General features: G+C 60.7%; 1 protein-coding gene across 7 annotated transcripts; it reads right to left on the reverse strand.

Moving 5' to 3' along the window:
* Positions 1–583: 583 nt before the first annotated feature.
* Positions 584–13,464, reverse strand: VPS9D1 (VPS9 domain containing 1). 7 transcript variants are annotated; one of them, XR_011498988.1, is made up of 15 exons: positions 12,945–13,279; positions 11,547–11,622; positions 9,912–10,004; positions 9,645–9,807; positions 8,173–8,284; positions 8,036–8,098; positions 7,618–7,670; positions 7,426–7,513; positions 7,149–7,234; positions 6,315–6,829; positions 4,328–4,790; positions 3,865–4,073; positions 3,483–3,567; positions 1,751–1,855; positions 584–1,429 (listed from the first exon to the last, which is right to left on the reverse strand). XR_011498988.1 is itself a non-coding variant. In XM_044761095.2 (15 exons), exons 1-15 carry the CDS (start codon positions 13,041–13,043, stop codon positions 1,336–1,338), a joined length of 1,971 nt encoding a protein of 656 aa, XP_044617030.1. In that variant the 5' UTR covers positions 13,044–13,464; the 3' UTR covers positions 584–1,335. The 7 variants fall into 7 exon arrangements, 6 of the variants coding, with proteins under 6 accessions (XP_044617030.1, XP_070356462.1, XP_044617028.1 ...); XM_044761095.2 differs by having other exon boundaries at positions 4,328–4,457; positions 12,945–13,464; XM_070500361.1 differs by having other exon boundaries at positions 4,328–4,457; positions 9,912–10,001; positions 12,945–13,328.
* Between the last annotated feature and the right edge of the window lie 40 nt (positions 13,465–13,504).

The raw sequence follows: 13,504 nt of genomic DNA on the forward strand, positions 1-13,504 counted from the left end.
TCAGTGTCCTCATGGGGTTCTTGTGAGGAGTAGATCAGCTTGGTAGACCACCTGGCACAGAGCACCTGATAAACACCAACTATTGCTGTGCTGCTAGAGCCTTTCTCCGAGGACCCCAAACACAGCTCCCACGACCAGCTTCTGCTGTGGCTGGGCCCAGCTGCCCACCTCTGTGGTGACCCAGGTTGCTGGGGGTCCCCTCCCTCCCTGGGAGATGCTGCCATAGCTGGGGCTGGGCTGCTTTCCTTCCCCAGGGGTCCCACGTACCACCACTCAGGGCACCTGCGTGCGTGCCCCACCTGGAGAATGAAGAGGATTCCTGAGAGCCCTCAGGCTGAGTACTCTGGGCTCCATCCTGCCCACCCCACTAGGCCCTGCAGCATGTATCCTGTCCTAGAGGGTGCAGCCCGAAGGGCATCCCCCTCCTGCACAGAGGACCTAGCGGGGCAGGCTTGGTTTATTGGTGGGCATCAGTGAACTCTGGGACAGCCTGGCTCTTCTCGGTCGGTCAGCAGACGGGGGGTGGCTGTGCTGCCTGGCCCCGCCCAACCAGTGGGCTGGGGAGCAAGCCAGCTACACGGAGTGAGACATCAGTGACCTCTTTATTTTTGGCTGGGTCAGCAGCTTCCTGGGGCAGGTAACAGAATGGGTAGCAGGCTGCTGGCACGTGCTGACTCTCAGGTTCACACCCACCTGGAAGGAGATGTGCAGGGGTGGGAACTGGCCAGGGGTCTTGGGATGTCCAGTGCCTAGTGCCTAGGGTAGGAGTGTGGCTCTGAGACCCCAGACACAGGGGGTGCCCGAGGACACCTGGGCATCCAGGGGAGAGTGGAGTGGTCAATACCCAATAAATAAACAGCAGTCTCAAACCACTTGGGCCCCAGGCCTCAGGGCGGGGTGGGGGCGATGACAGGCTCTCTTCTTGACTGACGAGAAACTGGCTCAGGGAGCTGTGACTGCCTCTCAGGAGACGGGAATGGAGAGAAACCAGACCTGTCCTTGGCCAGGCCCGCGGTCCCTCTCTGCCCTGGGGTCGGCGGGCCTGCGGGGCATCAGTGGGTTGGGGCGTCAGTGGGTTGAGCCGTCAGGGGTGAGCATGCCTAGGGAAGTCCGCAGCTCTGGTGTCCCTGCATGGGGCCTCTCGGAGGCTGGGTCAGGGGAGAAAAGGCCTGCTTCCTGGGAGCTGACTCAGCTCAGGCCCACACTGTCAGGAGCAAAGGGGCCTCCTCGAGCCCCTGGGGGTGGATGTTGGGTTCCGGCGGCTTGAGAGCTGCAGAGCCCCATCACAGCTGGCCCACTGCCCCCAGGCAGCGACTCCTAGAGGGTCCTGCTCCACTACTTGCCCAGAGCCCCCCGGGGCAGCAGCTCCACGAAGCTCAGGGCACTCTGCAGTGACGTCAGGCAGTAGCCCTCCTCTCCAATCAGGTACCTGTGTGGAGGTGTGCACGGGGGACACCTGTCACCTGGAGGGGTGCTCTGGAAGGGCGTCTGCCTTTACAAAGCAGGACTTGGATGCTGGGGCCCCACATGGGCTATCAGGGAGGCTGGGCTGGAGGAACAGCCTACCTCCCAGGTAGACGCTGCTCAGGGGACAGCCCCCCAGCTCCTGTCTAGGCAGTGTGCCGAGCAAGGGGTGGTGGGAAGAGGCTGAGGAGAGGGGTCCGTGGGCTGTGTGCACAGGTGAACCCCCAGCCAGGGAGTACATGCCCGGCCGCCGATGCCGACCCTGCCCTGGCCGGGGGACGCCTACCCCTCGTGGATGAACTCCTCCAGGGCTGCGCACTCCGACACTAGCTGGGGGAGGCCACTTCTCAGCGCCACGAAGGACAGGATGGGCAGCAGGTCATCGGCACCACTGTTAGGCAAAAGCACAGCCAGCCGGTTGGCTCCAGAGGCCAGCAGGGCTGCCCAATCCCTGCCAGCCCGCAGCCCCTGGCTTGACCCCTGGAGCAGTCTCAGGCTCATGGTTGATCTCTGCACTGGTGCCACCTGTCTGCATGGGGGCCAGCGGTGGACTCGGGTCCGCAGCACAGGAGACCATTAAGGAGCAGTGAGGCCATCCCCAAACAGGGACCCCACGCTGCAGGGCCCAGGGCTGAGCTCGGAGAGGCCCCATGGTGGAGGAGCGGGGCAGCCGCAACCTCACAAGCCCGATCCATTAGCTGCCCGAGCCTGGGAGCAGGGTGACAGAGTGTCAGCCTGGGTCCCGGGCAGCCTGCTTGCTCTTGGCATTGAGTTTTACTCAGCTCGGCCCCCCAGGCATACCAGGTCCTCCACAAGAGCCGCCTAAGTAAGCTGAGAAAGGAGTAAGTGAGGCCTGCAGGACGCTCAGAACCCTGGCCCAGGGGCCCCACAGGTCAGTGGTCTCTGGCAACAGCATGGCGGCAAAGATTGTCTCTTAGTCTGATAACTGGCGAGGCCTCACACACCATGAGTTCCTACTGGTGGCCCCGCCCTCACCTCCCTGGACACCGCACACCTGAGGGAATACAGACAGCCCCTCCCCGGCTCCTCAGATGCCCACAGGAAGAGCTACTGTGAAGCTGCGGCTGCGACTCAGACGCACTTCCGGTCCTGGCCTCTTTTATCTGCGGTGACTTACTTGAAAACGAAAAGGCAAACCGGGGAAGGCAGCAAGTGGGAACCATGCTGGGCCTGCCCCCCCTACCCCGACTCTGCAGCTGAGGCCCAGCACCCCAGCCCTAGGGGCAGTGGAGGGAGCATCTGTCTCCCTCCTCTTGGGTGGAACTCCTCCCTGCTGACCTCATCCTCACCTGCAGGCCCCCTGGGTGTACATGGATGCCACAGCCTGCCCACTAGGCTGCAATGACAGGTGCCTTCAGGATGACCCTGATCCCTGGGGCAGGGTGGCAGGGGGCAGAGCCCCTACAGGTGCTAAGGGGACTCCAGCCCCAGGTGGGCACCAGGGCAGAAGGCTGCTGGCAGAAGGTGGATCCAGGTGAAACTGAGGCAGGACCAGGCATTAGAGCTCCAGGCTGCAGGGCCCAGGTGGGGAAGACCCCTGCCCCATCTTGGGAGGATGGGGCAGGGCTGATGCAGGAACCCCAGAGCTGAGGGCTCAGTGCAGGAAGCAAGCTCTTCACTGGGGCCAGGACAGCTTCCTCCAGACGTGCCACTGAGGGACCAAGCACGTGCTTCTGAGACGGGCAACTCTACTTTTCACCAGACTAGCCAGGGGGTCTGTGACCCCCTAGGAAGCCCTGCCCAGAGGAGCAGGAATGCTTCGTCCACAGGGGCTGGAGCTGGGCTTCTTGATAGAAATAGGCTGGGCTCTCCTCCATGACGAGCTCTACAAAGCTTATGGGTGAACAAGGCTGCTGGGGCCCAAGTGGGCAGACGCTGGGCAAAAGCCCATGGTCTTGGTGCCCCAAACAGGGTGGGGCTTCTCTCTTCCCACAGGACTCTGAAGGCAGCCCCTCACGCGCCCAGTGAACCCCAGGATGTGCCCTTCCAGGACTCACATGGCAGCAGCACTGGGCTGGGGTCCAGCCTCCTGGGCCCGGTAGTAATCCTCCGCACAGGCGCAGATGACTCGCAGGGCCCTCACTGCAGCACAGAAGCCGGGCTTTGGGTAAGAGGCGGGGGAAGCCCGTCCCAGGATGGCCTGGAAGCCAGAACGGCTCCCGGGCACCCCTGGCACTGCCCTCATACCCGTCACGTGCAGCACGTGCAGGGCTGGGCAGGGCCAGGATGATCCCTCCCGTGGATGTTGCTCTCACATCGCTGATGTCTCGTGGGTCATTAGAGATGGGAGGCACAGGCTCCAGGTTACCCTCTAGGACGGGGATTTGTCATATCCAACTATGTTCTCCCTTCCTTTTTCCAAACCACCCTGCTGCTCACCAATGCATTCCAGCTTCTTCTGGGGGCAGCTCTCCAGAACCAGGAGCCCCAGCTCCTGGGCTGCTGCGCAGTAGGGGTAGGCACCAGCTCCCAGGGCCTCAGGGCCCCGAGGGAGGAGCTTGGTGGGGATGCCCACGGCTGCCGGGGGTGCATTCCTGTAGAGCTCCATGCTCCTGCTCAGGGCAGCCTCCCGGGGGCGGTGCACACTCCTGGGACAGAGAGAGGCCAGGCTCAGCTGCCCAGGGGACCCCGCCCTGTGACGGAGGCAGGCCTGGGGAAAGCTGGCCACGCCCTGAGTCACAGGCAGGTGTGGCACCAGCTGCAAACCTGAAACACCCAGGATGGCCTCAGAGTCAAGTGCCAGCGGGAAGCACAGTCAGAAGTTTGCCCCAGGACTCGAGAAGGGACCTGACACTACAGTGGGCGGGAAAGGCCCTGCGGGGGAGTGGCACTAGGGCTGTACCTGTAGAGGGCCAGCAGCAGGGGCCAAAGCGGGGAGAAGAAGGGCTCCTCGATACAGGCCAGGCAGCGGTCCTTGGAGGCGGCCGTATTCAGGCCTTCAAAAGCCAGGAGCATCAGCGAGAGCAGCCTGTCTGCCAGGAGCAGAGCCAGCACAGCGGCGCTGTGGGGACAGCTGGGCCATCCGGCTAGGCTGGCAGCCCCTAGAGGTCACCCCCAGCCAGCCTTAGGTGCCCAGATGGGCCCCTCACCTGTCACCTCCTCGTGCCCTCCCAGAGCCAGCCTAAGTGTGGGCAGAGCCACCGTTGGCATTCCAGCTCCGTGGGGAAGGGCCTCTGCCTGGTCCTCCCTCCACACCATCCCCTCCTGTGTCCATGTGGACTGGGACTGGAGCAGGGAATCTGGGCCCTCATCCCTGGGGCTCACAGGGTCATACCCAGCTCCCGTAAGGGGCCAAGGACACAGGCCTGGGAAAAAAGGCAGAAAACACTGTCTTTCTGAAAAAGGTTTGTACCCAAAATGGACAACCTGGAAGACTTTTAAAAGCTTATACAAAGACAAGAAATGTGAGACCCAGGGAGACAGAGGATCCACTTGAGGAAGAGGGGGACCCGCTTGGGGAGAGGGGGCACCTGTGCCAGGAGAAGGGAGGACCTGCTTGGGGAGGAGGAGGAACATGCACCAAGAGAAGGGAGGACCTGCTTGGGGAGGAGGGGGAACATGCACCAAGAGAAGGGAGGACCTGCTTGGGGAGGAGGGGGAACATGCACCAAGAGAAGGGAGGACCTGCTTGGGGAGGAGGGGGAACATGCACCAAGAGAAGGGAGGACCTGCTTGGGGAGGAGGGGGAACATGCACCAGGAGAAGGGAGGACCTGCTTGGGGAGGAGGGGGAACATGCACCAGGAGAAGGGAGGACCTGCTTGGGGAGGAGGGGGAACATGCACCAGAAGGGAGGACCTGCTTGGGGAGGAGGGGGAACATGCACCAAGAGAAGGGAGGACCTGCTTGGGGAGGAGGGGGAACATGCACCAGGAGAAGGGAGGACCTGCTTGGGGAGGAGGGGGAACATGCACCAGGAGAAGGGAGGACCTGCTTGGGGAGGAGGGGGAACATGCACCAGAAGGGAGGACCTGCTTGGGGAGGAGGGGGAACATGCACCAGGAGAAGGGAGGACCTGCTTGGGGAGGAGGGGGAACATGCACCAAGAGAAGGGAGGACCTGCTTGGGGAGGAGGGGGAACATGCACCAAGAGAAGGGAGGACCTGCTTGGGGAGGAGGGGGGACCTGTGCCAGGAGATGGGGGAGCCTGCTTGGGGAGGAAGAGGGACCTGCCTGGGGCCAAGGGGGGACGATCAGAGAGTGTGGGCCCCACAGTTAGAAAGCCACTGACTGTCAGGCCTCCCTCACTGGTTCTTAGAAAACCAGTGAGACCCTCCTCCTTGGAAAAGTCTTGGAAGTTACCTGCCACCCAAGGCCCCAACCCTTAGGGAACCCACACACTATTCTCAAAATGGAAAAGGCTGAGGGATGAGCCTCCGTCATCACCAGGCTGCACACACCCAACAGCCCGACAGTCCTTGATTTGGAGAGACGTGAGTTGGACCCGATGGGACAGCCAGGACCGCCTGGCTGCCAGAGGATCTGAGGGCAGACCCTTCCCCAAACAGAACACTGGAATGGACTAGACTGCATCTCCCGTGCAGCCCCGTGAGAAGACAGCCGGGCACTAGGGGCAAGCTGAGCCCGCAGCCAGCTACAGCTGCTCTCTGAGGCAGGCGCCTCCTTCTCTGCTAAGCGGGGTGTTTGGCTGGCAGGGAGGCTGGCTGGGGCCAGCTCTACAGATCAGGGCCAGCCTGGCTGCCGTGCAGAGGAAGCCCCTCCTCCGGGGCCTGTCTCTGGCCTGTGACAAGCTTTTTGCTGGCTGTGGGCTTCAGAGTTGGAGCAGCTCCTCCCACCTGCCCACCTGTCCCGCGGGGCGCTGGCCCTCACCGATGGCATTGTGGATGTCCTTGACGGTGCTCTTCAGCTGCTCCAGCAATGGCTCCTCCACCCCTGGGGTCTGGGGCTCGGGCCGCCCCCCAGGACCCTGGCCCCACCTCTCAGAAGTAGCCAAAAACAGTTCTAGGTCTTCGAAGGAGCTGTCCTTGCGTGGCAGGCGGGATGAGGTGTCTGCCAGGGGTGAGGGCGGCCCTGCAGGGGTGCTATCCGTCCCTCTGTCAGGGGGGCTGGGGTGGAGTGGGGGTACAGAAGGACTGGCAGGGGGGTCGTTGGGAGGCCGCAGGGTCGGGCCAGGCTCAGGCAGGGAGAGCATGCAGTAGAGGCTCTGCGAGGGCCGGAGCCGCCGACTTCCAGGGGCCAGCAGCCCGTCAGTGTCCGGGGGCAGGGCGCAGCAGCTCGGGGCCGAGGCGGTGCCCACGGCAGCCCGGCTCACCACCGGGTATAGTGCGCGGTACACCGCGCACTGGAGCTTCTTCAGGAGCTGAGAGATGGGGTGGTCGGGGACGCTGCGAGCAGGGGAGAGGCGGCGTCGAGGGCACAGCGCTGGCCGCCTGTCAGGCACAGCCCCTGGCCGCCTCTGGCCTCTCTCGGCAGCCGCCGTCTACAAAGCGGCCCCGCCATCAGAGACTGCAGAGAAGTGGCTCACGTGTTACTTCCTTGCGGGTGAAGCTTGCAAAGAAAGTATGACCCACCCCTCTGAGATGGCAGGAGGCCAGCCAACGAGCCTCGGTGCCAAGGGGGCAGCCCTGGGGCCTCTGTGGGAGCCTCACTCGCCTGTCTTCTCCCTTTCTAATCCTTGGGGGGAGGGGCTACAGGCCCTGGTACCTGAGCAGGTGGGAAACCAGGCTGGTGACCAGCGACAGGTCTCCTGGGCTCCTCTTGAGCTTGGCCCTCCAGTGCTTCGGCCAGTCCTGCAGGACAGGAGACTTCTGGCACCACAGCGGGACCCCACGATGAGACGCCCCTCCATCCCTGCCAAGGCCTTTCTCCACACCCTTCCTGGGGTGCAGGGAAGACCCCCAGTCAAGCCGCGGGACCCCTGCCCTGCCCCCAGGAGGAGCTGCTGCCCATGACCACAGCCCGCCCCCACCGTGGGACTCACGTGGTCCTGCTCATACTCGAGGACGGCGGCATAGAGGGCCCGCTGCTCCCGCTCCTCCGGGGTCAGGGCGACTTGACTACAGAACCTCCTGGGGAGGAAGCACGGGGCTGGCAGCCTCAGGGCTGGACAGGCAGGTGGGGGAGGCCCTACCTGTCCCCCCAGCTGCCCTGAGAGCAGTGGGAGGAGACACACCTGTTGGCGGCCTCCTGGAGTCGCAGCCGGCGCTCCTCCATCTTCCTCTGCAGCTGGGATGGAGAGTCAAGGCTGTGTGTGATGGGGGGGGGCCCCAGCGCCATGCTGGACACAGCGGGTACGGTCCAGCGGGACAGGAGGGAGGAGGCAGCAGGGCTGGAGAATGTGTGCCCACTCAGAGAAAGAAGGCAAGTCCTAGCTGAATGCAAGGACGGAGAGGAGCCCGTGGGCACTGGGAGGGGCGGGAAGGCCTGTGCAAAGGTCTGGAGGGCAGAGGAAGGGCGGCTAGGCAGTAACCATCCCCTGAGGACATGCCTCTCCAAAGCCGAAAGAATTCTGTTCCTGCACCCCGATCCTTAGCTCAAGGTCACACTCTGAATTTCCTCCTTGGGACACCAAGGATGGATGGGAAGGATACTGTCTCCTCCCGGGCCTTGGCGATCACCAGGTTCTCCATCATCTGCCGCTGCAGGGACAGGGTCTAGGAAGGAAAGGAGGGAATAACGCCTACTTCCTCTCCCCCACCAACCCAGACCCTCCTTGGGCGCTGCTCACCAGGGATGTCTTCTGCATGGCCTGGCTGGGGTCCAGACGGGCCATCCGGGCCTCATACGCAGCCTTCAGCTTCTGGTTCTGCAGGGAGGCCTCCTCCAAGGGTGTTAGCTCCCTGGAAATGGTGATAAACTGCTGTCCAGGCCCCAGGAAGCCCAGGAATGCTCTGGTGACCTGAGGACACTTCCTGACCCTGCCCTGAGTCCAGAAGGTGAGGAGGTGGTGATGGGGCAGGCAAGGAATATAAAAGGGGGAGGAGATCTGGAGAGGACTGAAGACACTTGCTCTGCTGAAATGTGGGCCTGCTACTGCCAGGACTTCTGGCTTTCCAAGAAAAGCTGGACATCGGAACTTCATGAAAACCAGTTATAGTGTTTGGCAACAACACAAAACTCCTCAAGGGCACCATGTGGACCAAACAGCTAGATCAGTTTGCAACCCATGAAAGGGAGAACGATGTCTACTCCATAACAGCTACCAACGGTCAGCCCTCCACGAAACCTTTCAGTCCCACCTGTCTTCCTGCTTCCATGGGTGAGAGAGGGTTACCTGTGGGGCACACAGGACCGAGGAGGGAAGGTTTGTCCTGGGATGCAAGTCTTGTGCCTGGCCCTGCCCCAAAGCTCCACGTGCAGAAACGAGGTGCCTTGGACCCCTGAGTGGAAGTGGGCCCTGAGGCCTGGCAACAGCAGGGCGAGAAGGACCCAGTCCTCCTTGTTTACCCTCCTTAGGATTCTTGCATCTATGTCTGGGTGTCTTTCATCAGTTCTAGAAAATTACCTGCCATTATATTTTCAAATAATGCCTCTCTTTCATTTTCTTCTCTTTCTCTGGAACTCTAATAATCTTATGTTAGACTTTCCATGTCTCTTTCAAAAATTTTTTTTATTTCCTGTGAGTCATTCTAGATATATTTTGGCCTTTCATCCAATTCACTAATTCTCTCTTCAGCTATGTCTATCCTGCCTTTGTAAATTTGTCCACTTGCTTTTGTGCACATGTGTGGATTTTTACTGCACAATATAATTTGTTGTTATTGTTCCAGTTAGTTTTTAAACATAACTTTGGTATTATATTTTTCATTTTGCTTCTACTTGGTTCTTTGTTTGCTGGGTCAGGTTTTATAGTTTCTTGTTTCCTGTGGGTATTTTCAAACTTATTTTTTATTTTTCTAAATACAGAGTGCATGACTGTTTTAGAATCTGTGTCTGATAAATGTTTTAAGACTGTGTAGGTCTGTTTCTGCTATCATTCCTTCATAGTTTCTCTTTCCTTTTTGTGCTTGGTCATCTTTGTTTGCCACTCATTTTATGAAAGTTGAAGGTGCTCTGCTCCAAAGACGATTTACATTCATTTCTGCTAGGTACAAGGGTGCTTCCACTCTGGGACCCATCTCACTAAATTCATATGGTTAGCTCACTTTGTCTGGCCTTCAAACCCAGGCTCAGCCCACCTTCCATTTTGCCCCATCTTACTTCTTAGAGCTTTGTGACTCTACCACCTGAAGCTTCTGGAAGATCTCTGGCGGCAGAAACGGAGAGAGCTTCCCCCCCTCATCTGAGTACACCCGGCGATGTCGGGTAGTGGGTGCGGGGACAGGAGCAGCCACAGGCATGGCTGGCTTCACGTGTGTTTTCCCTGCAAGACATATGCAGCCAAGAGTCAGCACAGGATCCCCACATTCCACAGAGGAGATGCAGATTGGGGGGATGCTCCAGGAAAACCTTCTGCTGCAGACCCACCAAGCTTGGCAGCTGTCGACTGGGCCCTCTCCAGACACTGCTCGGCCAGTTTCAGCATCTTTGAGGTGTCTGGGGGCAGAGTTTCCCCAGCTTCTGGGAAGCAAGGGACAAGAAGGCTGGTCACCATCACGTCTATCACTAATCAGATTCTTGCTGAGATAAAAACAGAGGCAAGCCCACCCCTTCCTCACCTCTGATCCCTGGGTGACCCTACCCCCTCCTCATCTCACCCCTGGGTGAGCCCACCCCCTCCTTGTCTCTGACCATTTGCCCGGGGTTTACTTCCTGACCCTGTGTGGGCTCTGAGCTTGGCCAGCCCAGCATGTGACTGACTGTCTTGTCATCTTGGCTGGACCAGCGGAGCCCTGTCTCTACCTAACCAGTAACCAGGCCTCTTCTCCTCACCGAGGGCTTCGTGTATACCTACAGCCCCTCCTCAAGGTAGGCCTTACGGTGGACACAGGCCATTTCACAGAGACAGCTTCATCACCCATCTCCCGCCCTCTGGCTGTCCTCACCCCCACCCCTGACGCTTCCCTGGAGCTTCTGTTCTGCATTCCCTCCTCTGGAAACCTTTCCTTATCAGTAGACACGCTATAGGGGCTGCCACCCAAAACCCTCCCCTGGACTCCACCAGCCCCAGCTCCTGACCCACCTCCTGCTTCGTGTACAGCTGGCCCCTCCCCATACTCTATTTTAGCCCCTGACTCCCACTGAAACTGCCCCCACTCACCCACCCATGCTGTGCTCTGCTCTGAGGGCATCCTCCACCTCTCAGGGTCTCTCTCCTCCAAGACATCCCCCTCAGGGCCTCTCCCACTGCACCCTCCTCCCATTCTCCAATCTTGGAGTGAGTGGAGCTCTGCTAAGCTCCCTGGCTTCCTAGGACAGCTCAGTTCAGGTGATTCCCACCTCTCCCTGACCACTGTGCTTCTGTGTTCACTGGGCTGCTGGACATCTCCAGCAGGATGTGCTCATGATGCAGCTCTCCATTCCTCCCTCACAGGTCTGCTCCTGCCACCCCCGCGCGCCCTGCCCTATGCCTCACTGTCCCCGCAGAAGCTCACTGTTCCCCCCCACCCCCAAGTATGGTGAGGTCTACCTTTAAAGAACATCCCCAAGTCCTTCACTCCCGCAACTCTAGGTGCTCCCATCACCGCTGGCCGCACTGTGGGTGCCTCCTGGAGGCTCTGCTTCCATGCGGCCTCTCCTCACAAAGCCTCCATGAGCTTCCCCTCACCCCAGATCGACCCCAGTTCCACCCACGGCCCTGCCTGCCCCAACTGCACCTTCCTCTTTCCAGGGTGTCTACGCTTCCTTGTACTCGGTACCTGCTCTCATCCCAAGCTTTTGTGCATCTCTCCACTGGGACTGCTACCCCCATACTCCTCCATGGGCTGGGGTTCAGTGTCCAGTCTCTCCACGGCATTCCCATCCCCTTACTCACAGCACCTGTCCCTTCCTGCTCCCGAGTCACACTGTGACAGCTTGTGCTCACTGAGTGCACACCCGTTCACCTTCTGCTAATGACCAAGCAGGCAGAACCCAGGACACCCGCAGGCCTGGCACCCACCAAGGGCTAAGTTGTCCACAGCCTGCCCAACATGGAAGGAGTGGCAAGGCTGAGAGCTGTACCTTTAGTGCTTTCCACTTCTTCCAGCAGCACCTGGGAGATATAGTGGATGCTCCTCAGGTATTCCATATATGCCTCCTGTGCACGGGGGAGAGAAGCGGCAGAGGTCAGGTCAGTGGAGGCAAACTATTCCATTACGCTTGCCTGGTCCCTTGTGGGAAACACAGGGATGGTGCATCTACTATCTCTGAGATAGACCTGAGACATCCAGCCTGAGGCAGTTGGCTGGTAAGTCCTCCAGGTCTAATCAGTGATGTTCTGCCTGGGGCACAGATTGTCTCTCTCTTCTCCAGACTTGGAGGAAAAGATACCCAGCTGGGCATCAATCCTCTCACTGCCTTTCTCTCCAGCACAGGAAGGAATTGAGACTCTCATTCAGTGTGCCAGGGGAAGCAGCCTTGACAAGTGCTGTCAGTTTTCACTCTATGCAACAAGTTTCCTTCTTGCACAACTCAGAAGCTATTCATTCAGTGGCTTTAAAAAAATATTTCCTGGGAGGTTAAAAAGGGAGTGATGTTGAAAATCTCAGAAGAACGTTCTGGCTTAGGTTCTGGGAAATCCCTTTCGGGAACCCCAGAATACGTACTCCCTGGGCATGCACGAGTCCAGAACACTAGAATATTGACAGTTTCAAGGGTGTGACCATCCTGTTCAGAGCTCCCCGACAGAGCTAGGGGCATTTGGAAGCACAGCATAGTGTTTAGTCTTTTGTTTTTTGCATCTCAGTTCTCAAATTACCCACTAAAGTCTGCACCTCAGAAATACGGATACAATGGATGCCAGGAAGGATTTCTAACTGGGCACCTGCTGCTCTAGAAAACCAACTTGGGGAAAGCAGAGGCTGGCGGGACCGGTGCTTTTCCCGGGCCCTCGCACCTCCTCCTTCCGGGGCAGCGGAGGGGGCTCAGCCCGCTTCTCCACCTGGGCGACACCCCTTCTCGGACGAGCCACGTCTCTCCCCGTGCGCCTTCCCCTTCCAAACAAGCTCTCCAGACGCCTGGAAAGCCGCGGCGAACCTTTCCTGGATCCCGTCCCCTTTGGATCGGATGGACTCTCCAGCGTGTGCCCAGAGAACACACAGACACAGGGAGCCGCCGGCCCCAGACGTCCCAAGGGCCGCGCACACCCCTGGAAGCCCCTACAGGTGAAGCCTCAGCTCCGACGCCCCCCCGCGGACCGACGGAGCGCGCAGGGCGGCAGCCGCGGGAGCTGTCCAAGGTCACCACGGCCCCGAGCCCCGCGCGCCGTCCGCCGCCCGCCGCCCCCAGCGCGAGGGTCCCGCCGGCGCCCACCCCGCGGCCCCGCCCAGCCCCGCCCCGCCCCCGGGTCTGCGCCGCGGCCGCGGCCCCCGCCCCCGCCCCCGCCCCCGCCTAGCTGCGCCGCGCCTCGCCTCGCCTCACCCGGGGCCTGTTGCCGGTGTCTAGCTCGATGGCCCCGTTGGCCAGCTTCATGGCACACTGCAGCGGCTTCACCGCGCCGTCCCCGGCCGCAGCGGCCATGGCTCCGGGCGGGGGAGGTGGCGGCGGCGGCTGAGGGGCGGGGCGGGCGGCCCGGAGCCCGGAACGCAGCTTGCGCGGGCGCGGGCGCCACCGGAGCAGCGGACCGCCGGAACAGGTGGGACCGGCGAGGGCGTACTTCCGGCAGCCCCTCCCAGGCCGCCCTGAGCGCTCAGTTCCTGGGGCCGAAGGGGAGGAGGTGGGGATGGCTGAGCTCACAAGTAACCTCCTCACGCACTTGCCACGAGCGTGTGAGCGCAATAAGCGGCGCTCTCACTCCGCGTCTGTGACACGCCAACCACGTAGGCACCGCCCCTTGTCCTCACGCCCCGCCCCTTCCTTCACCTTCCTCACGCCGCCCCGCCCCTCCATTCGCCCCGCTCGTTCCCTCCTCTCTCTCTCTGTGTCCCGCCCCTCTCTGCTCAAACTTCTCGCCCTCGTCGCTCCGCCCGTCGCCCTCATCA

Source organism: Equus asinus, chromosome 28 (assembly GCF_041296235.1).
Source record: "Equus asinus isolate D_3611 breed Donkey chromosome 28, EquAss-T2T_v2, whole genome shotgun sequence".
Classification (NCBI taxonomy): domain Eukaryota; kingdom Metazoa; phylum Chordata; class Mammalia; order Perissodactyla; family Equidae; genus Equus; species Equus asinus.

What these genes read in the sequence shown, in the direction of transcription:
- VPS9D1 (XM_044761093.2), bottom strand. Translation starts at nt 13,043, where the DNA reads ATGGCCGCTGCGGCCGGGGACGGCGCGGTGAAGCCGCTGCAGTGTGCC. An exon ending in GTCGACAGCTGCCAAGCTTG is followed by an intron (nt 9,808 to 9,911) that starts GTGGGTCTGCAG and finishes TATGTCTTGCAG; the next exon opens with GGAAAACACACGTGAAGCCA. An exon ending in CTGGTTTCCCACCTGCTCAG is followed by an intron (nt 6,830 to 7,148) that starts GTACCAGGGCCT and finishes CCCTGCTCGCAG; the next exon opens with CGTCCCCGACCACCCCATCT.